The sequence below is a fragment of the Haemaphysalis longicornis genome, unplaced genomic scaffold (genome assembly GCF_048455015.1).
Source record: "Haemaphysalis longicornis isolate Haplotype H1 unplaced genomic scaffold, Haemaphysalis longicornis Haplotype H1 scaffold_2, whole genome shotgun sequence".
NCBI classification, from domain to species: domain Eukaryota; kingdom Metazoa; phylum Arthropoda; class Arachnida; order Ixodida; family Ixodidae; genus Haemaphysalis; species Haemaphysalis longicornis.
In genome coordinates, this window is record NW_027526295.1 from 104512316 (window position 1) to 104536760 (window position 24445).

Genomic DNA, 24445 nt, shown 5'->3' on the forward strand with positions numbered 1-24445 from the left:
GGATATAATTGGGCCAGATTAGAAAATGAAATATGAAGTCACTAAGGCTGGATTTTATAACCGTGCACTGCACTACCAGAACAGTGCGTTACAATAAGCCATGAAGTTGGTTCCGTAATACTTTCAGTTTAGCGCTAAGAAATATAGATTTAGAGTCACAAGTTGATGATGCATGCCGTAAGGTGATTTTTGCCAGTGTTTTCCGAAGGAAGCGTTTTAAGTTGGTAAGTGCTGAAGAAAAGTTGCTTCGGAAAACACTCAGCGTATCATAAGTATTTGTTCTTCAAATGTATAAGGGTGTTTGCTACAAAAATTTACTACAAATATGAACGCAGATGTATTTATAGCATGTCTTCGGTGCATGAGGGACTTTGCAAAGTAAATTCTTACTAATTATATTTTTCGTTGTAATGGAGGGAGAGAGAGAGAAAGAGAAAGAAAAAAGAGAAAGGGAGAGAAAGAGAGAAAGCTTTATTGAATACGGAAGAGGTTAGCCCCAGAAACGGCAGGGCTTGCTACCTGGCGTGGGGCAAATAGTGAGGCAAAAAAAGGAGAAAAAATACATAGAAACAAGAAATAGGAAAGAAAATAAAATTAATGACATACGGAGTGTAGAAAAAGTTTGCAATATCAAGAAAACGGGTACGATTCCAGACCGCTGCGGCCGATTTTCTGATGGAGGCGAAAAGCAAAAAAATTCCCCCATCTCCACGAAGAGAATGATGGTGAGATGGGCGAAGCTCCAATGCTTATCGGTGAAAGCGTGAAACATTCGCCCGCACATTACTTGAAGACTCGACACGTTGTTGTAGGGGTGTTTTTATGTACACTTATGTACATGGTGTTTATTATTTACATATCGATGCAATTATATACACTTACATACACACAAGATGTAATCATTTACATATCGATGAAATTATATACAAGGATTACATTACTCATTACAAAGTTGTGGGGAGCGCTTTCCTTTGAAGAATATAATTTTGTGGTGGGTGAAGTACGTGGCGAGAAACCGTGAAACATTCGCCCACACATCATCAAAATACTCGACACGTCAAGCTTTCCACCACTTCGTTGACAAGCCCGTCGACGACGTCGATGTTTGTGGTGGTTATGTAGGGGATGTTTTGGACGATGAGAATCTCCATGGGTAAGTTGGCGAATTCGGTGTGTGACATTTTAGCCACCTTGGCCGTCGCCTTCTGCAGAGCGTTTTGTGTCGTGTACCCCCGGTACGTGTCTTGAGCTCGCAGGCGACGAACGACAACCTCTTCTTCTTCCTCTTCTCCTTGTTGGGTAGCAACGAACGCATTGAACGTTTTGACCTCTTCGGCCAATCTTTGGTTGGCCAATCCCTAGGGGGATCCTGCCACAATTATCATTAATGTGCCGTGCCGTATACAGCAGCAACGAGAGACGGGACAGGGCCCGATAAAGAGAAGCTTCGCTTCTAAAATACCCCTGTGTACGAGATTTGGGCGCGCGTTAAGGATCCCCAGGTGGCCAAAATATTCCGGAACCGTCCCCTACAGCGCGCCTCATCGCCTGCGTTGCGTGGGCTTGTTAAAACCTACAATCAATCAATCAAATATCAGGAAAAAAGTACTGAGGATAAAAATGTCGATTACAGCAATAGTGACTACATCGAATTTGCGAAACTGTCACTGTACGACCCCACCATGCGCACGCACCCAAAATTCCGAGCCGCTGAAGCGGATGTTTCATTGTCGCTTCGAACGAAAAGTTCATATCTGAGCGTTCGCTGTATTGCAAAAAAAACATACTTTGTTTTTGCAGGCTGGAAGTACTGGAACATAATACGCTGGTTCGTGTTTGAACAGTACTTTGGTGTCTTTTAAAGGCGACAGTCTTTCTAGCGCTACCTGAATTCGAGATGTTTGGTCTACCCTTCCGCCCGCCTGCCCGCCCGCCTGCATGTCTGTCTGGCCGCCCGCCCGCCCGCATGTTTGTCTGTCTGGCCAGGCTGAAGTTAAATAATATTTGACTGTAAACTATCTATAGACATGGAAGTTTAAAATTACTAAACTTTTGGCTCCGGCCATATCCGTCAAGATTTCCCGCAAACACATAGAAAGAACATTTGAGGAAAATGTAAGCGAAAGCACCCGTCCCTTGAATAAAAATACGTGAGGTTACTTTTCCCGGAGGCAAATAAAAAAAATAAGCTTAAGCATGACGCGGAAAATTGAGATAGAAGCAAACATAAAAATAACAGAACTCGATATTATGCATTTTAGGCAAAACAAGAAACAAAACTTAAAGACACGCGCTGCGCCAACGTATTTCGCCGGAGCCGTGCGAACACGGGAATATTAATCAAAAGAAGTTCCATTGCTTTCGTTTTTTTAAGCCGCGAGAGGGGGAAAGGCTGATGCGTGATTGTAAGTTGGGGAAACACGAGGCTATCACGAGGCAGCTACGAGGCTATCACCTTTTGACGTGATTTGCCGTTAAACAAGAAGATACGGGGCAAATGTTTTTGTCAGCTATCTATTAAGTACTTTTTCAAGTTGATTGATATTGTAGGGTTTAACTCCCTGACGGAACGCAGGCGATGAGGCATGCCGTGGTCGAGGGCTCCGGAATTATTCTGACCACCTGAGGATTTTAACGTGCGCTGAAATCTCGTACACCCGGGCATTTTTGCTTTTCGCCTCCAACAGAAAAACGGCCGCCGTGGCCGGGAATCGAACCCGCTTCCTCGTGCTCAGCAGCACAACACCTTAGCCACTAAGGCACCGTGGCGGGTACGTAATATTCATAAAACGCAATAAAAATGCAAAGATGGCAGCTGGCCAACACGCGCACTCCATGCCGACACGTCCGGCCGCGGCGGAGACGGCGCCTCGACGGCAACGAGGGGAGAGGAGGGTCCCCTGGCTAAAGACAGGTAGAGAAAGGGGGTGTGTGTCTTCGAAGGGCTTGTAATAAAGCAAGAAAAGCGAGCGCGCGGCGTCTTATCGTAACGATACGAAGCCCCGCAGCAAGGGGCAGTTGTGCGTTCGAGCCGAGAGCGAAAAGACCGTAAGAAACTTAGCCGAAGGAAGCGTGGCTTCTTCGCTGTTTGAAAATGTCGTCCGAGAGAAAGCCCTCGCTGTCCGGACGTCTTGCCGTGGTGACCGGCGGGGGAGGCGGCATTGGCGGAGCCATTTGTCAAGTCTTGGCAGAGAAAGGAGCGAGGGTAATCGTCGCCGACATAAAGCTGGATTTGGCGGAAGCGGTTCTCAAGACACTTCCAGGTAGGTCCACGAGCCTTAGGGTCTAGCCGAGGGCAAATCTTAAAAACATGGCTTTGAAAAGTAATTGTGCCCCACAAAATTCCACATTTCGTACAGTAAATGTTACTGTGATGGTGGTTTTCACCACAAAAGAAGCGTGGTTTACAAGATTGGGAAGTGTGTCTGAATAGCGCAGCATTTGGGTGGTCGGAACTTTATGAATTTGCATGCTCAAGGTGATTCTCCTGCACTCAACTTTGGCTGCCTGTTCAAGCTAATACTTTACACAGGTATTATCTGTGCACCCGTTGATTGTGGGGTTTAATGCGCCGAAGAAACGCCTGAACTATCAGGCGCGCCGTAGTGGAGGGGTCCGGAAATATTTTGACCATTTGGGTATACTAAACGCGCGCCGTCTTCGCTTTGCGCCTCCATATGAACAGCAGCCACTGCGACTAAGATTGATCATTGAACCTGCCTCTCGGGGCTGGCAGCATTACGCCATACCCGCTGAGCCAGCATGTCGGGTATTCTGTATTTTGTTGGCGGGTGGACAATTATGGAAAACAGCATTGTATACTGTTTCTTGTTTACGTTCACCTCACATAAAAGCTGCACAATTAGAATTTCAAAAGGAAACAAAACGAGATGAAATAAAACGAAGCTTGTACTAAACAAATCTGAACAAGAAGGACATTTCGATTACAGCCTTCCAAAATGCAAGTTGGCGCATCAAGCATTTTCTGCTTTAAAGTGATGTTCCTGACAATAGAAGCGCAGATATTTTTATGGCTGACACCTGCAGTTATCACAGGAATCTAAAATTAACGAAAGAACGGGCCATCTTGAATTGAATGCATGACAAGGACAGTAAAGGTTCCACTAGCGTTCCCTCCTCCCCGTCATTTATATCGTTCGCCCAGTCTCATAAAACATTTTTAGGAAACACTTTTGCGCAAATGTCCTTTGTAAAGGCACCGACGGCCTCATATCTACAACAACATAATTAACAGAGCCGACGCCTTCAAGGGCCTTAGTCGTGCGAGCTGAAATAACTCCCGATAAGCCACTCGCGATGAAGCTCACTCAAGAGCCGTTGAAGCCTTATCATCGCCGCTAGGCACGCTCCACTTACCGACAAATCATTCTGTTCGGTATCGGACATGACACTGCCTTTCTTTTCTTTTTGATAAAGCTATTTCTCCCATCTTCTAGTTCAAATATTTCCATCTTTTCAATTTCTCAGCAATGCAGTGAAGGCGAACATGCGACTTTAAATATAGACTAGTGCCGTGGGTGGTGGTGGAGAACTTTAAATAGAAAGCACACCGACCCCCGGCCCCATGCGTTACGAAGGCAGGCGGTTAGAATTATCGGACATTTCGAAGTACCAACGTTTGATTTAACGAGCTGGCACGCATGTAGACTCTTCACTGCTAAAAAAACAGCCAAGATACCCCTGTGTCAGGATTTCGGCGCACGTTAACGATCCCCGGTAGCCCAAATTTATCCGAAGCCCTCCGCTGCGGCTCGCCTCGTATCCCAGTTGTAGCTTCGGCGCACTAAACCCCCAAAATCAATCAATCAGCTTTCTAGAACTCACAGACCTTATGATTCCTGGGGGTTTCAATTACGGGTCACGAATCGTCGTCTCATGAAGGGTATGAAGGGTTTTCTCTGGCTAAGAACTACCGTATTTACTCGCGTAATGATCGCACTTCTTTTTAAAAAAAAGTTGATGTAAATTCAGGGGTGCGTTCATTACGCTGGGTAAATTTTTTCAGAACATTGTGGGTAAGTTTTTTTACGATAGTTCTCATGAACGTAATAAAAATAACAAATAAAAACACAACTCCGCACACCACCGCCAGCCGTTTTACAAAGTGACGCAAAATGCCCCGTTTTCATGAATTACCGAACACGCCGCTACGGGTTTGCTGCGGTGTGACAACAGGCTGCCCCTGTTACAGTGCGGAACATCAAAACAGACGTGGCGGCCGAATCAGCAACCTGCGCGCATTTTTTTTCTTTGTATTGTGAGTATATTATCTGTATTTAGTGAGAGTTTCTTCCTCCTCAAAATTGAACGCATGATTGCCGATATCGCTAACATCGGCAGGTCTGCCGCAATAACGTATCCGTGTCCTCTTTGAAGGGGAAGGAAACAGAGGTACGCACGACCATCATCAGCTAGACTTAGCACGCATACGAAATATTTCTGTGGCTAGTTACAGGTGCGTTCATTGCGCGTGAAATAAAGAAAAAATCGAACTTGGGCGACATACCTGAGGGGAGCGATCATTATGCGGGTGCGATCACTAGGCGAGTAAATACGGTATATTGGTTTTCTTCGTTCGAGCTGTGTTTTAGGCAAGGAGGTTAAATTTTTTTTTTTTAACCTCGTTGGTTTTAGGACGCAAACAACTGCGCTTCGAAATTTTATGAACGCCGCCAGTAACCATGACCTTGATCAGCGAAACGGATTCTGCTGGACCCCAGCGGGCACACTAGTGCTTTCAGCTTCGTTTCCAAGGGCATGATCGAGCAATGCACCCTGCTGTCGCCGCTCCGTATAATAATTACGCGCCATTAGGGCGACCATATAAACGCTTAACCGAGGCGAAAGTATGACAAAAACTGAACTCAGTCACGCAGCCAAGAGGTATAAAATTGTCTTTCTGCCGAGGGAATGAAATATAATAAAAGAGAGGACTACTGTAGGAGGCAAAAATATAGGCCCTGGCACTTACGCCATCCCGAACACCCCTTACCTGTTGGCGTCGTCGCCTCCGGCTGTGTAATAGCCAGAGGGCGCTTACAAATATTGTATGTGATTTTCTTTATCATTTTTTGTGCACAGCAGTTGTTTGAACAGCTTTTTGTCTCATCTACACGATATTGCCGTAGCATATAAAGACATACCACAATAAATAAATTATACAAAGACCATTGAACTGAACATTGTTGGGGGGGGGGGGACGTCGGTATAACTTTATTTGTTGTATTTCTGAAATGGGCGTTATTAACCCTGGGCTTCAAACTTACCATACCTGGACTCAACTCAAAGAAGATTATGCCTCAAATTTGCCTCCTTTCATTTGCGCTTGCCCATATCAGAAGCCGATGCTGGGCTATCACTGAAATCTTTGCTGACGGCTTATCGACGCCTTGCAAACGTTCCTTTGTTATATTCGTTTCTTCAGCCTGCCAAACGGTGTCATATCGTCCAGAGCGCGCAACATGATCTATATCAACCGAGCTTTATGCCATCAACCATGCGCTCCGGTACATTCTCGGACAGCCGCCAAGCACATTGGGTTACCCTCACACATTCGAAGGCAGTGCTACAAACACTACGACACAGCAGCTGGTCGAGCCTGCACGAGCATGTATCCCACGACGTCATGAACCGGTCTGATAATGAGGGTGCTGGCGCGAATTCCACCTACTATGGAGGTGATGTATCGTAGTTTGCGGCTCAACACGGCGCTCACTAATTCCTACCTCAGCCAAACAGCAAACCCTTATTGTGACAACTGTTGATCGTCTGAAACACAAGCTCATCTTACTGGAGTGCCCTCAATCGAACCATGGAAGAAATGACCTCGCACAGAATATCGAGTGCCTTAATTGCAGTTTTCAAACAATAAAAACACTTCTTGAAACGGGGCCATCTCCCTCGTCGCAGCGAAAGCGGATAGATGCATTATTTGACTACTTTCACGAAATAGGTGTTGCTCAGACAAGATATGACCATGTAGAAAGATTTGTATTTTTTACATCACACCTTCATACCTACAGAGGAACTAATTTTTGCATGCTCGCATGTGGGCGACAACATGCCTGCAGATCGCTTTCTTTTTCTCTAATAAAGTGCCTTCTTCCCCTCCCCCTCTCTCCTGTCTCCTGGAACGACTCCTGTTCAGTGCCGCAATCACGTCCCATCATTTGATCATCATCCTTCCCCGTTGCTTCTTTCCTGTATTCTCCACTATTATGACCGAGGGGTTGGGCCAATCTACTTTGTTAGTTCGACACATGAGGCTTTTGGCGGAACCGGGCTTTGGTGCTCCTTTACTTGCCACTTCTGTGACTGGAATGCACAATTTACTACTGTATAGCTCAGTACATGTATAATAGACGCGTTTCTAAGTCGAATACCCCACAGCATCCCGCTGGTACATTTTTAGCCTGTCAGCGTATTGGGTATGCCATTCTTTTGGTGATGCGTGCCTTACGCGATACCCAAACCCGAGGTTCGATACCCAGACATAATATTGATAAGTTATCTCCTCACCTTACTTACTACACTCTATTTACAGAAGAATCCTTGAAAATGTGGCACCGATGGGAGTCTTATTTAGAATCTCAATAATTATTTAGCCCGCGACAATTTTTCTCCAGCGTTTTGTGGGCGTGCCCCGAGGCCGCATTTTTGTCCAACGGCGGTAGCGCAGGCTTTCGCAGTAGAGAAATTCGCTGATTAATATACGTCACTTTGTGGCTATGCACATTGAACACTATGGTCGAAGTAGTTTAAATTTTGTACTGCGCAATCTGCTGACGAGGGCTGTTTGACGTCGATGTCTGTCAACGCGCTTTTGCTAGGATATGCCACATTAGAAACAAGCTTTCAGTGGTGTTAGCAGGATTCTTGATTTACAAAGCCAAGCGGTGAAGGGCATCTTGCTTTTGGACGAAGATGAAACGAAGAGCATTTGCGAAAGATAGAGGATGCGCATTACGAAACACCCACTCTCGTATATACTACGAAAATGAGCTTTCATCCGGGAGTAAAACGAAAACTCGAGCGGGCTCCTCTTTTCTTTTAACAGACGTGTGCAAAGTTCATAGGAGGCTGGGGCAAGAGCGTTCAGAGAAAATAAGTTGATATCCTGTGTCAACCGAACCGATGCACTTCGGTTAATCTGCCAGCATGGCCATAAGCGACAATATTCACGTACAGTGTCGCATCAGTGATTCGGACACGGTAGCTACCGGCGTCCCTGATAAAAACGAGTCCCAATAAGGCCGGGTTCAGACTGTTGCCGCAACTGTCGTAATAACTTCAAAGAATGACGTCATTTCACGTCTCAGCCAACCGAACTGCATGACAGACCGTTTTTTACGTTCATAGATCACGATATGGCTTTTTCATCGGTAGTCTGAGCATAGCCTAATATGTTCTGCTTGAAAATCAGCCACCTGGAAGACTGCGCTGGTTTCTTTATTCTTTGTCGGAGGGAGCTCGAAACGATTTTCAGAAAGCAGTGCAAGGGCCCTATTCTCGAATGCACAATTTGACAGTGAACTGTGAATTTGCCGGACGTCTTGTCTGATTGGCTTTAAGTTTGGTCACGTGTTTCCGGTTGACAAAGTGGTTGAGTGTGCTTTGGTCATTTCGACTCGTCATTATGTTTGCCTAAACATCATGACGAGTTCTAAATCATGGGCAGTTCTAAACATCATGGGCAGTTCTAAAGTTTGCCTTATTTCTCTTTACTGAAAGCGCATAATTCTTGGCCAGAAATGAAAAACTAGACTAAAAGCAGCGGACATGACAACGTAAGCCTGTCGTTGCTATTCAACAATACGGCTTGTACTTCACGCGCTCTCTGTGATTGGATGAGAAAGCATGACGTATTTTAAACAGCTGGCGGGAACGATTACGTCGCACTTTGGTAACTTCATCCTGCGTAAAAGTGACGTAATATTACGTAACAGCTTGAAAATGGCGGCTGCTGTCGCCGTGAAGTAGGGCAAATAATTTCACCGACCTTCGGCGCCGTGAAATCCCGTGAGTATGCAGCAGGCGCTGTGTCGCATGACGCGTGGTTTAGAGCATGTTTTGTACCGAACGAAATAATAGTTTTGATCAAAACTGTTTCCAAGTCAGCGATAACAGAGTATGCAAATAACGACTCGTAGTTTGCTTTTATGTTTGGCAATAAAATAGAAATTATTTCTTTGTCGTAACAGCAGCATAAGAGGGCAGTACAAGCCTCTGCATGGCAAAGAGAACCCAATGCATGGCATTTATGCACACTCCTCCTAGTAAACTGCTGGGTCACGTGATAGAAGTCAAGAGAAAAAAACAAAGAAAACTGACTGTTTTAAAGGGACACTGAAGTGAATTAGTCAAGCTCCCGTTTCTGCTTGCACTGCGTAGACTGGCTCAAATTAGCACACTTTTAATCGTTTATCCGGTCGACAAATCGGTAATTATTTTACAAAGCGCGAAATAAGAAAAACTACCATGCGCGGTTTGCGGCGGCCGCACCAACTAGGGCTGTGACGTTGGGAGGAGGGGGCACCGTGATTGAACGATGCCCAAACAATCAAACAAGTTTCCGTTTCGGTTTCGGTTCTGTAAAACACAACCAATGGCGTTGTTGGATGGGCATTCTCAATATCTCAGTAATCATCGTACCGCGCTTCTGCCATGTTGTCGGCTATAAAATACATAAGATAAGCCTCCCAGGACGGCTTGGAATCGTAGCATTCACTAGCCGAGGCCTACGCAGTGCATGAACGCCCTCCGCGTCCCGCAGACGCTCAAATGCCATGCGCTTTTCCCCTATATTTGGAGGTTGCCTCACTCATGCCTGTATCGTAAAAAAGGTGTTCGCTCCAGGCCAAGGGTCTGTTGATTCTGGCCTGTGCCCACTTCCCGCAAGAAGTCGGTGCTTATGGCAACAGCACGCCAACGAGAACTCGCTAGCGCGCGAGTGCCAGCCTGCGCGCGTTCTGTGAACTAGTTCGTGGAGCAATGAAGGTTGCGGCCCAAAAAAAAGGTGAACTCAGTATAGAAAACATCGGCGGAAAACGAAAAAGGTTGACTTATATAAAAAAAAATTCCCGCGCCTTCCCGCGAGGGGAACACGAGTAAATGCAGAGCACTGGGGGTCGTTAACGCCGCGTAAAGTCTGGTTAGGGTGGGTAGTTGGGTCGTAGTTGCGTTGGTGTTGGTTTGGGGCAGAGAGAGGAAAGTAAAGTCGCGTTAGGGTGGAGCGAGCGTCAACCAAGGAAGGAAGGAGCAACGCAGTGACTGAAGCACGAGCGACCGCCAGCCGCTTCATATTTGCAGTGCGCGCAGTAGAGGGAGAGCAGTACGGGGGGGAGAGCGCGCATTCGCAAGCAGCGCGCGCCCTTCCACGCCCCACCGCGCTGCTATCACGCACCTGTTACGCCGAGACCGCGACGGAGCGAACGGGCTGACTACGACGCATGCGCGCGCCAGCTGCTGTTGAGAGAGAGGAGGGAAGGAGGAGAGGAGCACCTGCTGCGGACGCGGAGCTGTGGACGCCGTCCGACGCAGGAAGAGGCGAGGCTAAGAAATGCTCTGCATTTAAAAAGAAGCACGTACCCGCGGGGATTCGAACTTGTGACTTGCAAAACACTTCCGCTGACATACCTAGGGCTCCAAACTACTCGGCCACAGGCGAACGCTGCCGACCTTGATAATATAAGGTATATAATGTATAACCAGTTTGCACTTTTATTTAGTTTTAGCATTCCAAGCAGCTTAGGTGACTATTTGTTGTTTTGCGCTCGTGCAGTAAGCATCCCCCAAGTTTCCACAGTACCTCACGTCTAGCAATTGCATTTCTTAGACGGAAAAGCGTTCGCAGGTGCGTAGTCGTGCTGCTGGCCGCTGTGATTGTTCGCCCAGCGCAAAAAAGTGATTCCCGCACCCTAGTTTTACGCTGTACGGTAAAAATATCAGTTGATTTTATTTCCTTAGTACCTATATTGACTTCGCTGACTCTTCTCCCGCCTTCAAGAGGCCTTATATTTTCCTACTGGCGTACGTACCAGTCAGCGAAGCGTCGCATGTGCGCTTGTGCAGCGCTTGTGTGAAGCAACCTTGACTTGGAGCTAGATACAGTGTACAAACTAACCAAGTAAAGAAAGGCACATTCTTCCATTCACAAAAGTGTCCTGGCTTCGTTTCAACTGAGCGAACGAATTGCGACGACCCGTCGGCGGCCGGCGGACGAAACGCTGGGCCGACTGACTGTATCTGAAGGCTGGGGAGCCGTGCAGTAGCGCAGCCAATTACGAGCTCGGCTCCTCCCGACGTCACACGAAAACGCCCCAGAAAATGGGCGAGCGTAAAGAGAGGAGGACAGCATTTTCGAATTAAGTTTTCAACTAAATAAAATCGCGTAAACGCGCCCAGAGTGGTCGAAACATGGCCTGGGGACTCCGGACTACAATTTGCGCTAGTAATCCCGCAATGTGTACATACCACTTCAGAGTCCCTTTAATAATTTCTGCGCGGATTGAAGCCAAGCTTTATAAATGAATATATTGGCGACATCGGTGCGCTCCACGGTTATCAGGCGTAGCGCTTCGCTACCCTTAAGCGTCATACAACCAATGGTCCCGGCACTTTTTTGTGTAATCACGCCACAAATTTGTAACATAGCAGCAGACGATTGCCTGGTGGCAGTGGCGGCCGGGAAGGTGATAACGCAACAAAGCTTGCATTGAAGCAGAGAGCTCAACCATGTTACTAAGCACGATTGGAAGAAATAAATAGGTACGGCAAAAAAGAGTGGGTGATATTCTTTAGCTCAACATCCGCCTTTCGCGCGCTTTTGGATCAACGTTACTCGAACGCCTTCTGGTTGTGACGCCAATTTTGACCTGCAAAAATGTGTTTCTTTTGCCAGGCTCAGCTCTCGGTCTTACTTTTATAATACATGCAAAGTGTTTTTATATCTTTTACTTGCAATGTTTCATACCTTGGTTGAAATTTTTTATGATTAGAGTGTCAAGTTACACTGCAGGTCGTCATAGGTAAACGTGCATTACGTCCCTGATTCCTTACGTTGTGCTTAAGCAAAAAACATGGTGATTTCACTATGAAGTTATGCAGTCGAGAATAGGGCCCCAAGAACACAGAAAGTAAACAAACCTTGCGATAGGCTTTCGGTAGTCATACAAGTCAACACAAACTAAAAAAAAACTGCGCCAAATTTGATTTTTCGCCATTAAAGCGGATGATACCGCCATAAGGCAAACCCCGGCCAATTAAACGAACAACGTTCTTTGAATATGCTCATTAAAGGACAGCACTTGAGATGGCTTGGCAATATCGGATTTCTAGAAATACCCAACAACGCACCTGAGGAACATTGAACCACCCCTCTCCAGCGCTTTGAAGTTATTTTTTAAACCGTCCTTAGTTCATTTAGGTGATGCGGCACACGTATTTGGACTCTCTGCTTCAGCATAGACTGGGCATATCGGTTTACTTCTTGGCTTAAAAAATATATAAATACACCAAACCTATTCTCCTCGCATTGACGTACATCACTGAATGAGTAGCCCAGAAGTGTGCACAGCCTGGAGTAGGTAGAATTTACGGTTAGTCAACGTCCCGAATAACGTCCCATACATATGCGGTGCGCAATCGTAATTCCGTGATTTATAAGCGGCTCTGACAGACACATCCTCCGTGACGGTACCGCGAGTGTTGAGAAGACCATTGCTAGTCAGGTCGGCTATGGTGCACAAACATCTTTACACACCTCTTAAGTAGCACTGCCTGTCAATTTAAGTTTCAAAGCTATACGTACAGTCACTGTCACGCCATGACGTAACCGAAAACTCCTTATAAGTATTGTTCGGGAGTTTAGGATATTTGCTACTCTGCCGAAAAACCAATGACAGGCTCGAAGAATATTGGAGTATCGGATGCGTGGTAGTTTTCACGTTATTTATTTATGTAGAAGCCGACGGCTATCCGATGGCCCGTTCCTTTTCTGAGTTGTGGGAGTCACTGTTGACCAGCTGTCAACTGGAGGACCAGACTCTCGTTGTGACACGAGCAAAGTCGGCTGAAGGACAACGCATATATTCCGAGACTAGGGTTCCACTGTCATATTTAGCTTATTAAAAGGTTTTCTCTCTCGCTCTCTCCCTCTTCTCTCTAATGGCGCCATTCTTTCATAGTAAAAACAGTTTGAATTTGGCGAGGGAAAAAATTATGCAAAAATTGAAAAAATAATTTAAAAAAATAGAAAAAAAAGAAAAAATTATGCATCCCCCTGTGTAACACAATTGTTGCACACCAATCTTTCCCAGTGCTAAATGAATTTGTGAAGGGTCGCGGCCAAAGCCACTCCGACCAAAAGTCCAAACTACGTGCAAGTCAAAGTCAAAGCTTAACGAGTCGAAATCCAAACCGCCTGTGGCTCCAAGTCCAAATTCCGTCGGCAATCAAGCAACCCATTACAAGAAAGCTTCACGTTCAACCAGCATCGTCCTTAGATGGAGGGGTACACTATTTAATCAGCAATCATTCAGCAATCATTTTCACATTTGTACTAATAATTACTCCAATATTTCCCACATTGCGGGCTGTGTTGGCGTGCGTAAAATCAATTCTGGTTATTAATACAATATGTCCCCCAATGCGCGCTGTGTGTTGACGGGTGTAAAATCAATGAAATCCTAATTGTATAGTTGCACCTGACGCCAGGAAGAGTGTTTCTTAAACAATCTTGTTCAGATTTTCCCGGGAATTCTTGCGTCGTAATCGACCCTTTGTGCACCGGTAAAATAAGGACCATGTGAAGAATTTATTATGGGCTGTCGAAGCAAGCAGCACTTATTATACTGAATGCGCGCGCTTTGAATTCGATCAAGTACATTATGCCAACTATTATGTATTAGAGTGCAACACTGCTAAAACAACGTGAGGAGAAGTGGGCATCTCGAGTTGATCCGATTTTATATGAACTACTTTCCGATTGCAGCCCTAAATCAAATACCCCTGTTCTGCTTCCATTGGCGTTTGGATTGCGGTTTCTCTTGGAACGGTTGCAGAACTTCCGAGGTATCGTTCTTTCATTTGGAAAGGTGGGAGGCCCCCAGCTTCACAGTGAATAGGAAATACTATATCAGGCATGACATGCGGCGCTAGAGGAGTGAGCTCCGATAATATGTTATACCACTCCACACACAACCCCGCAAAAGCCCCGTAATTTTGTCATCAATGGACGCCGATAACACTACAGCACTTTATCGCAAAAAGATTCAGATGCTTTCTGCGAATGCCATTGCCTGGCATGTTATGTACTGGATTCATCATCCGCGAGGCAACACTGGTGGCTTGATTGTGAAACCACCGTAAGTGCCCCGGAATCAGGAAAACAAGAGCCTCTAATATAGACTATCCTTTAAAGTAAAATATTGCTCTGTGAATAAATTCATTACATTAATACGGTGCTGTGTTGCACCCTTAACATCGAAGCTCCACTGCGGTCACCCGCACATAAAACCCCCGTCACACGGGCACTTTCAATCCGGATTGAAGCGAAGCGCGATTGACTTTTCGAGCGCGCTCGACACACCGCCGCTGCTACACTGCACGTTTCGATCGCGATCGAGAAGTGGCACCGGTTGCACTCACATGCGACAGATGGCGCTAAAAGTGTACTTCGCGGCCACCGTTTGGTAACTTTACGCAGTCGTAGTTATAAGGAACTATATAAATATTACAGCACGCTTATTCGAGTAAAGTTATTTGATATAATTTCTGGCGTTAGTTGAAGTCGTCACCTTCTGTACCATTACTGAGCGGGGACGCGAGTATCACCGCTTTCGCCTGATCGCGCTTTGCAACCTCGATCGCGCATGAGAAACCAGGATTCAGTTCAAGCGAGATCGGGCTCGATCGCCCTTGAAACTGCCGTCTAGCAGCGCCCGATCCGGATGGAGTTCGATCCGGATCGACTCAATCCCGATTGAAAGTGCCGGTATGACACGGGTATAACTGGTTTTATTCTAACCTCAAAAATACGTGCCTTTCAGGTGAAGGGGACCACAGGGCTGTGCACTTGGACGTGGGTCAGTCAGCTTCTGTCGAACACCTGTTCGAGTTCATCCAGGAAGTGAACGGTGGTGTTCCCGCCACGATAATCGTCAACTGCGCGGGAACGGGCGCACCCTTCACCCCAATATCTCAAGCGACCGAGGCGGACTTTGACCGCATCATGGATGTCAACCTCAAGGTGAGTCCCGAGGGCGTTATGAACTAAGCTTGCAGAAATAGGATGCGTCAAATGTCGCACCGAGATAACCAAATCGCGGCAAGGCAGGGAATGAGTAAAATGTCGCCTATCAAAATAGCATAGCGCCAGGCACCTCATACCGAAGCTGCCCATGATTGAAGAGAGCCACCTTCACGATGTTTTTGACGTTACGAAGAACCGTATCAGTGAACAGAAACGAAATTGCATATTCAAGCACTGATGGTATCAGTGCGTGGCGTTGGGAAATCCTACAGGTTAGTTTGGAGTCCACATGAAGATGTTTATCCTGCATCGAAATACTGACAGACCCGTGGGTTCTGTTTCTTAGACTCCATCTTAAAACAGCTTTCTTGGCCAAGATTGAAACTGCATCCTCGTATTCTGCGCCATGACACCCTAGCCATTGAGTAACAACAGTTGCTACAAGACTTAATGATGAGGAACGCAAGGGCCCGAAGAGTGGAACTACTGTCCCGCGCCACTTCAGAAATAATTATGGCTTGCATTACGAAAGCCCTTCAACACTATACATTAGAAGAAGGGGCAAGTGACATCGCAACATGTAATCTCCCTTGTAAAGGGCGAGTGGTGTGACCTGCTACCACAGAAAGGTACAGCCTCTTGGACAGCCTAAAGTCTCTTCCAACACTAGGGGGTCATCTCTGTTTTACGCGCGTACAGCCTTGCCGCAGTTTTTTTCGCTCCCTTCATTCGTTTCGACATATAGTTGGATACGTTCTTTGGGTTATATTCGGGTTCTAACGCATATTTTTCGGTAGAGCCCTGTTCGTCACTCTCGTGTTTTTATGCGGGCTCTTTAGTCGTTGATGTTCCGAACTCTGCTATTTATTTCAGTGCTTTTTATAACAGTGCGACACGGCACATTCCTTAGGCTACTGCGCTAGATGGTGCCCAAGGTGCCGTGGCGTAACCTGGGTTCCGTAATACTCCCTCTATTAGTGTTGCATCGGCTCAATTGCTTCTATTTGTAGCTCACATCAAACATTATGCAGTTTACTGGTCTCAAATAACAAAGACCAGTATTCATTCGCCGCCGCCTGAAAATTATTTTTGGTAAATTGATCGCCCCCAAGTGGAGAGCCTACAATCCATAAGGCTTAACAAATCAATCCATCCAAAAGAGTGAAGCAAGGCAAAACGAGCGTCCGACTTATGTTAGCCTCGGTGGACAATGAGGTGTAATTAATTTGTTGCTAGTTGAGGCCACCATCGTAAAAATGTTGAAGCGAGCATTTCTTTGTCTGTTAACAAGATCAAACCAATAAGGGTACAAAATTCATGGCAGGGGTTTTCGCTCAATCATTCCCTTTAGTGTTTTCTTATTTTGTAGATATTTAAAGATACCGACATCTAAACTCATTCTGGCCCACTAGAAAGGACGTTGTTTAAAAATCCTAAAGTTGAAGTGTCCTAAGTGTCCTAAATGGTGGCAATGGCGCTATTACGACGATTCAATGTTCAATGTTTTCCTCAACCCCCTTACGTGACGGCATAAAATTTTTCTTCAAAAGACCCCTCACCAGTTAACGCTCGAGAAAACCTAGGAGAAGCTAACTTTTTCTAAATGGAAAAGAACTGAGCTGACGCTGCCATGGTATTCAAGTTAAAATAAAAAAAAACAATGTGTTGCGACCCTTCTGCGAAATTTGTGGTAGGGAAAGCGTGGTGTATTGAGAAATGCTCCGTTCGAATTATTTCTGGGGTTTCTTAGGAATCCTTTGCAATTTTTCTCCGTAAAATTCTGCATTTTATATGCACTAGTGGCCATGTGCTCCAAAAATATCGGTATTTGGCTCCTTTAAAACAACAAAAAATACAAACGGACCAAATGTGTTGAGAGGTAATTCTTGGTTGAGCTGAATGTATTCAAAGACAATTTCGTTTCTGGAACATCTTGCGCTCACATAAGTTATTTCCGAATGTTATCAGTGAATTCAGGCGTACATAATCCCTTGCGTGGTACTCAACTCACGCTGTCAAGTGGGTGTTGCTTGTAAGGAAAGGTATCGAGATACTCCTTCTCAGAAGAGACGCACTGCCTGTCATGACAAGCAAGAAAACGTTACGGCTTACGTTACACTGTTCCATGCCTTGGTTGTCTCATGGTGTCTCACAAGAGCAGACATTGTCGTCTCGCTAATTATCGTTCTCCTAACGATGCCATGGACCACATCACGCTCTATTAAAAATGCTATAAGTCCAACATGCATACATTCCATGCACTCAATGGGCTCAGAAACTCCATCACCGCAGACACTTGGCCTTTCTTACATAGCCAGGAAGTGTCGTGGTCTGGGCTTCCGTGGTGTCCGATTACTAACTCAGTCCAGCCCTTCGGCTTACTTATTGCCCTCCCACTAAGTCAGACCCACCAGGAACCAGAACATCTACATTATTGTATCGCTACTGATTCTCAGGTTTCCCTCAAGGAACGTAACAAGTCCTATACCCATTATGTAACCACCAACTACGTTATAACAACAATTCAATCCTTCCCTGAAACAGCGTACATATCCGCCTGGCGTGGACACTTTTTCACACAGCTGGAGTGACTGGGAACCCCCAAGTACACAACGCTGCTCGCGATGGCATTTGTTGAACTCCTCGCCTAGCTACAGCACCCACTATCGACCGCAGCTAACCTGAATGTTTAGCTTGGTATCACAAAGACGACAACTGCGAAAAACTTTCGGCGAACTCCGTAACTGATATGCGAATAATGAGAAAGCGGACATGGTGGCCTTCACTGGCTCCAACATGAATTTTCTTAGCTTGGCCCATATTATTGGAAGATCTGACACTGATGGCACTGAGAGCACGCCGTCTCTCTCTACAAGGAGAACACCTGCACGTCAGAGCTTACGTCAACACTAAGGCGCAGACAACCCCTTTCGCGCACCCTTCCACCCACACATCTGCGGTTCTAGGCACGCTCCCCACTTGCTCGCCCGCTTCTTGCCCCCTCGCGACTTCTCACAATTATCGGCTAGCATTATCCTTCCCTCCACTTTTCTGCGCCAAGCTTTGAGCGACGGCTTGCACGGCTCCTTACCAGAACATCTGCGTCGCAACGGGCACTCTCCAAACTTGCTCGTCGTATGGTTACCCCCTTGTCACTTCCCCCCAGAATTCTTGGCCTACCATTTTTCTCTGCCATTTGCTTCGCCGAGTTTTGAGGGACCCGAGGCGCGGATAGAACTCAAGATCAAACAGCTTCGCTGTTAAAATGTCAACAGCATCTTCAAAAAGCTGCTCCCCCGGATTCCTCCCTGACTTTATATCCCTACCTCACCAAGGGGGAATCTTTGTCACCAAAGCATGCGCATACAGAGCCTACATTCCTGACATTGTATGCAAATGGTACCATGGCGCCACGTCCCTATCATACGTGCCTATGTGCATGTTCTGTGGTGCAGATCTAACACCCTCACTAACCTCTTACCTCGCCTGTGAATAACCCCGCATAGCCTCAATACTAAATATAAATAAGGTTGTTGATACAATCATTTTTGTGTTGCAGGGTCCATTCTTGATGTGTCGCACCGGCATCCGTCTAATGCTGGAGGCAGGAGTGAAAGAGGGCAGCATCGTTAACATCGGCAGCATCACGGGCAAGGTCGGCATGAGGGGCCTGGCAAGCTACACCGCTTCCAAGGCAGGCCTCGTGGGGCTAACCAAGACTGTGGCCCTGGACATCGCGGACAGCGGTATCCGCTGCAATGCCGTGCTTCCGGGATACACCATCACGCCGCTTTCGGCAAATCTCACGGACGAGCAGGCCCGAGCCATAAAGACGGGCATTCCGCTCCACCGGGCAGCTCAACCGCGCGAAATTGCTGATGTGGCGGCTTTCCTGTGCGGCCCCGAGAGCTCGTACATGACGGGCGCAATTGTCGAGGTGTCGGGAGGAGCGGGGATGTAGGTCCTTCTAACATGCAAAATAAACGAGGGAAATGTGTTTGCCGTGCTTTTTTCAATGGGAGAGGGAAAGCTAACTCATTACTGAGAAATGGGAAAAGAATGTTGTATGTTCGACGCACAAAGCTTGCTCTGCTTTAAGACATATCCTTTCAACGGCACAATTACCCCAGAGCGTGGCTGGCTATTGCGGCGAATCTCAAAGAAAAAGGCAACTGGCGGCCTATATCATTACAGCCCTCAGCGGCTGCCTTAACCGAGGCGGCTGATTTACCAACCATCCTGTGACTAATAAAGTTTCTGTCTACCTCTCTATTTAGTTGGCTATATTGGCGAAAGTGCGCACCCGCCTGACAATTTCGTATTGTAGCGATGTGTTTTGTACACACACGCTTTTGTTGCATGTTGATTCCGGCGATAAATTACTCGGGGACCTTTATGAAGTTCCAGGTTAACTTCTTTTAATTTACTTAGAATGACTCTCACTGTAATTCAATGCATAGAATTTGAAACGTTACACTTACTACACCAAAACGGGAACATTAATTGTAGCGTTTAACGCACCCACGCAACGCAGGCGATGAGGCGCGCCGTAGTGGAGGGCTCCAGATTACTTTTGGCCACCTGGGGATCTTTAACGTGTGCCGCGATCTCACACACACGGGCGTTTTTGCTTTTCTCCTCTATCAGAAAAGCGGCCACCGCGGCAGGGAATTGAACCCGCGTCCGCATTAGACTGCTGATTGGCCACAAAAACTACCAATCGTGAACGCGTGTAAAAATAGTCGCATGACCCAACCCTCTATGTTCTACAAAAACTCGAAGCGGCTTTCTCGAGCACAAGTTTGAGACCAACAATCGAAAGAAAACGACGGAAAACAACTGAGCGAGTGGTGGAGGGAAACAACTGTGAAACTCTCAGCACTGAGCAACATACTTCGATTCAACCCATGCGTAGTCCGTCATTTAAACATTGATAATCAAATTGCGTGCAAAAATTGATCTTTCGTTGTCTCACCGATTTCCTCCACATTCCCGGGGCTGCGCCTAGATAGAAAGAAAGTCGGATTGGCTGTTCCCACACGCACGTTGCCCCCGAGGCGACAGACGTATACAAGTAACTAATTGGCATGTGATCCGGAATATCGGTCAATATAACCTCGGTAGGGAGGGCGTCGCACTTTTCAATTCTTTCGTTTCGGGCCCTGATCACTGGAATTACCTAGCCAACTGCCCCCGTTACCAATGCCTCTCCGTCCTTTGCCAGCGTACTCGCTAGGAAAACAGGGAAAAGGCCCCCAGGGTTGCACTTAGCACAATTCATACGGACTTTAGCTCCGCTTACTCCAAACATAACGAAACACAACAAAGCTAAAAAACAACGATAAACAGGCTGCCGTTACTGGCAGCTTTTTTATCGGCTATGGGGATCTTGCAACGGCGCTTTTGAAAAGTGCGCCATGTTTTAAATGCAGAGCATTTGTATAAATTACAATGTCACCCGTGCGTCGGCGTCCGCAGCAGCCAGCCTCCCCCTACACTATAAAAATAAATAACAGTTACCGGCGCCTGGTTTCGATCCCACGACCCTGCGGGCGGAACGCAAGGTACATGGTGCTCTACCCACTGCGCCACAAAACCGACACAGAATGAAAGGCTACGAACGCGCCTTATATCCTTAACTCATTGAAACTACGTCAAGAGGCTGCTGATACAACGCATTCACTACCTGTGGGCGGAACGCGAGGTACATGGTGCTCTTCCCACTGCGCCACAAAACCGACACAGAATCAAAGTCTACGAACGCGCCTTATATCCTTGACTCGTTCAAAATACGTCGTCAGCGGCGTGCTAGCGACGTGATAGCTGCGTGGTGTACACGTGATAGCACCAACCCCCCAAAAACTAAACGTTAACGGAATACACCCACCCCCTATGCGACGCATTTACTCGAGTCCCTCTCGCGGGGAGATGGGCCCATTTTTCGTGAGTGATGCTCATGCCCCCGTAATGTAACAAGGACAGGGAATACACAAATCGCTCGAAGGGGTTGTCTTACGATACCATATCTATTTAGTTACAGCTTTTCAAGCTGTCCCTATACACAGAGGGGCCTCTGTGAAAGCGTCGGAACGTCTCGTCTACTTCACAGGGGCATGTTTGCGTTGTCGTCGGTGGAGTTGCGTTTTCTTTGAGGCAACGAAAGTAAATGGAACTTCGAAGCGTGCGGTAAAAAGAAAAGAAGATTTACGGCAACCCTTAAGTGGCATATTCAGGCCTGCTGTTGTCCCTAACAGTCGAAACACTTCTTTGTGATGGCATTGAAAAGTTTCCGGGCCAGTGACATCCCTTTTCTTCTACGCGCGCCACTTATCTTTCTCGCTTTGTTCTCTTTTGCCGCCGCCGCCGCCGCCTGCGCAACCACGCCAATTAGACGGCTTCGCAACCGGAGACGGCTGCAAGTAAGATGTGAAAAACTCTGCCAATAGCATAGTAAAAGCTAACAAAGCACAGTTTATTCTGGTATGTTCCCGGAAAGAATTGCTTATCTGCGCCTTGAACGTTTAGCGCTTAACTTTGCAGACGGTCGTGGAAGGGAACGCGCGAGGCTGTTAAGCCTTCATCAAGAAATTCGTTCACGCTTCAGAAAAATTTGTTTGCGGATTGGTTTTGTTTCTTAGGTCCGGCCTTGAATGTCTTTCAAGGTCTCTTTGGGATCGCATTCAGTGTTCGTGTAGTCCTTGCTTCCTTTTACGTCGGAAATAGCCCACGACGTGGTTTCGCACACACTAAACAGTTTTGAAACGCCGAAATTTTGGCCTGCTTGTCTGGCTTGCGGGCTCCCTTCCAAAATGTTTTCTCAACGTGAAATCTTTAGCCTGTGTCTGGGGGGCTCGCTTCCTCGTAACAGTGGTAAGAAAATACAGATAACTGATATATTGTATAAATAAATGAATAACAATGGTTCCGAGTACATTGTCGGAACGCACTCAATTGAGAAACTAAGCGTGGATCAGGCACTCCAACAGAAGAAAAACACACGTCAGAGACTATTTCAAATCGCTATCACAACTTATACAAGCTTGATTTTTGGGGGACGGGGGCAGATTATCTCTGTCGTCTTAGCAGGAAAAGCATCTCGCCCTGAACAATGTGCCGTGTGGAAGGAAAAATCAAGATGCCAGAGGTGGGACACAACAGATACAATTCAATACCACGATTAATTTGTCAAGACGGAGTGAAGCATAAGCATTCAGAGATTCATTGGTAGGATCAATCCGATTTATAAAAAAAAAACTCGATGATTTCCAATGATGCTTCCAGTTCCTTTGGCTGTGCTTTTGCTGATAGTGCACATGTTGGTGGAATGTGGCAGTTATAATTGGATGGGATGGATAGGTGAAAGAGTAAGATGAATTGGTTCTGTAAGGGAAAGTTATCAATCGGGGAGAGAAGGGAGGTAAAATAATTACAAAGAGGGCAGAGAGAATGGTGGGAGGAAGACGAAAAGGTGGAGACGTGGATTGGGAGCTGTGGGGAATTGTTGAATGGCATGTGCCGACGGGTAAAGCAAGTGGATGAAAGAGAGGACAGAAGGGTAGTCCCACAATCAATTGGTTTTATGTACGTGTGCATGCAAAAGAAGACAATGCTACTTCACGCCTGCACCTATAGTCGCTTCACACCGCTTAATCAAAACGCCGGAAATCTGCCACGTGTCCATGCAAGATGCCTGAGCATCGTTGTGAATCGTACTTAATGCGACCATTTGGGCTCTCAATTCATTGAAGCGAAAGATACTATGCCTCACTGATTGCATTCGATGTCGCGCCAAAACGAACTGCAGGAAAGCGAACTTTACAAAACGGGTTTAAGAGAACAATGATGATGATAAGCGAAGGCACATCAAAAGCGCCAAGGAAAAAACGCTTCCCGTTGTCATTATTGAACCTGGGTCTCTCGCCGTATCAAGACGAAGCCCACCTGACGGCGCCATTCCTACACGGTCAGAGCAGTTTGTACTTTCGACCTTGACTTGACCTTGGTTGCACGGAAGGAAGCTTCGCTATTCACCAATCACTGCCTTAAGAAAGCGGCTATGATTTTTCTTACCAAGGCTAACGTGTTGCAGCCATAGCGTTATTATTTTAAACCGCGACTACTATTATGCTCAGCGCCCTTGCCTTTTATTCTTTCGCATGCACCGACAAGATGGGCTTCCGTCATATTGATTTCTTGTGTAGAGAAGAGGACGGGATGAGAAACAGGAGGAGGGGAATTAATTATTGGCGTGAATCGGGAGGGAAATGGCAGGTGAATTGAGGCTGAAGTTTCTCAAACTTACGGTTAGAATTCGACAATAACTCCCGTGAAATAAAACACGCATTTGGGTTACTTAGTGCTTCCAAATTACCGATCACGGTGTAAGGTACACTATTAGGTGAGGGCAAAGGCTGCAAAACAAACGTGTACTCGTCGTTTTAATAAAGTCGCCAAACTGATGCCGCTGACACCGGTCACTGCAGCGCCCTCCAGCGGCATAGGAGAGATGCTGCCCTAGCGCCGGCCACTCGGTCGTGTTAGGATCTTTTTGGCTCCTTGTCAGGCCTTCTCGGCAGCTTCCGTAACCGGTCGTCTGCTCGACGTCTGCTCGCCGCGGCCACCGCGGCTTGGCCGGTTCCGCCGGCCGCTGGTGCAGATGATAATTTGAAGAAAGGCGTGCGAGAGCATTTGCACTCGCTCCAGTGCCTAAGTGTGTTCTAGGCATCTGTTTTGAATAGGTAACAATCAAAAGAAGGTATAAAACCCTAAACCGAAGGGAATTTGTGCCCCGGTAGCCGTTGAGCACTCAAACAAGTGAGATTTTATGCTTGCGCAACAAAAAAATGGGGTGAACATGTCGTTATGAGGTGTTGTGACTTCCTCGTCTTCACCACTTGTAGCAGACGACGCCGATCATCATCATTTTCATCATGCTCTTCACGAGCTGCCGCATGCTCTCGTGGCTGCGTCGGCTCGCTCCACTTCTTCTTCTGATTCCATTAAAGCGTCATCGTATCACGACGTGTCGCTCCCCTTCCTGAGCATCGCGCCGCAGCTGGAGGATCTAGAGGTCCGACACAGGTGCCGAGAACCCGGGACTTCTAGAAGACGCCAAGCCCATCGACGCATGGAGCCGCGAAAGCCCAGAAAAAGACGCGGCGCCTGCGATCTTGG

At 46.8% G+C, this 24445-nt stretch overlaps 1 protein-coding gene across 1 annotated transcript; it reads left to right on the forward strand.

Annotated features, from left to right (window-relative positions):
* Positions 1–2962: 2962 nt before the first annotated feature.
* Positions 2963–19268, forward strand: LOC144169086 ((3R)-3-hydroxyacyl-CoA dehydrogenase-like). Its single transcript, XM_077698091.1, has 3 exons — positions 2963–3263; positions 15069–15268; positions 18831–19268. Exons 1-3 carry the CDS (start codon positions 3095–3097, stop codon positions 19230–19232), a joined length of 771 nt encoding a protein of 256 aa, XP_077554217.1. The 5' UTR covers positions 2963–3094; the 3' UTR covers positions 19233–19268.
* Positions 19269–24445: the final 5177 nt, after the last annotated feature.

Coding starts and splice junctions, on each gene's coding strand:
- LOC144169086 (XM_077698091.1), top strand. CDS start 3,095: ATGTCGTCCGAGAGAAAGCCCTCGCTGTCCGGACGTCTTGCCGTGGTG. Junction 3,264..15,068: donor GGTTCTCAAGACACTTCCAG/GTAGGTCCACGA, acceptor CGTGCCTTTCAG/GTGAAGGGGACCACAGGGCT. Junction 15,269..18,830: donor TCATGGATGTCAACCTCAAG/GTGAGTCCCGAG, acceptor TTTGTGTTGCAG/GGTCCATTCTTGATGTGTCG.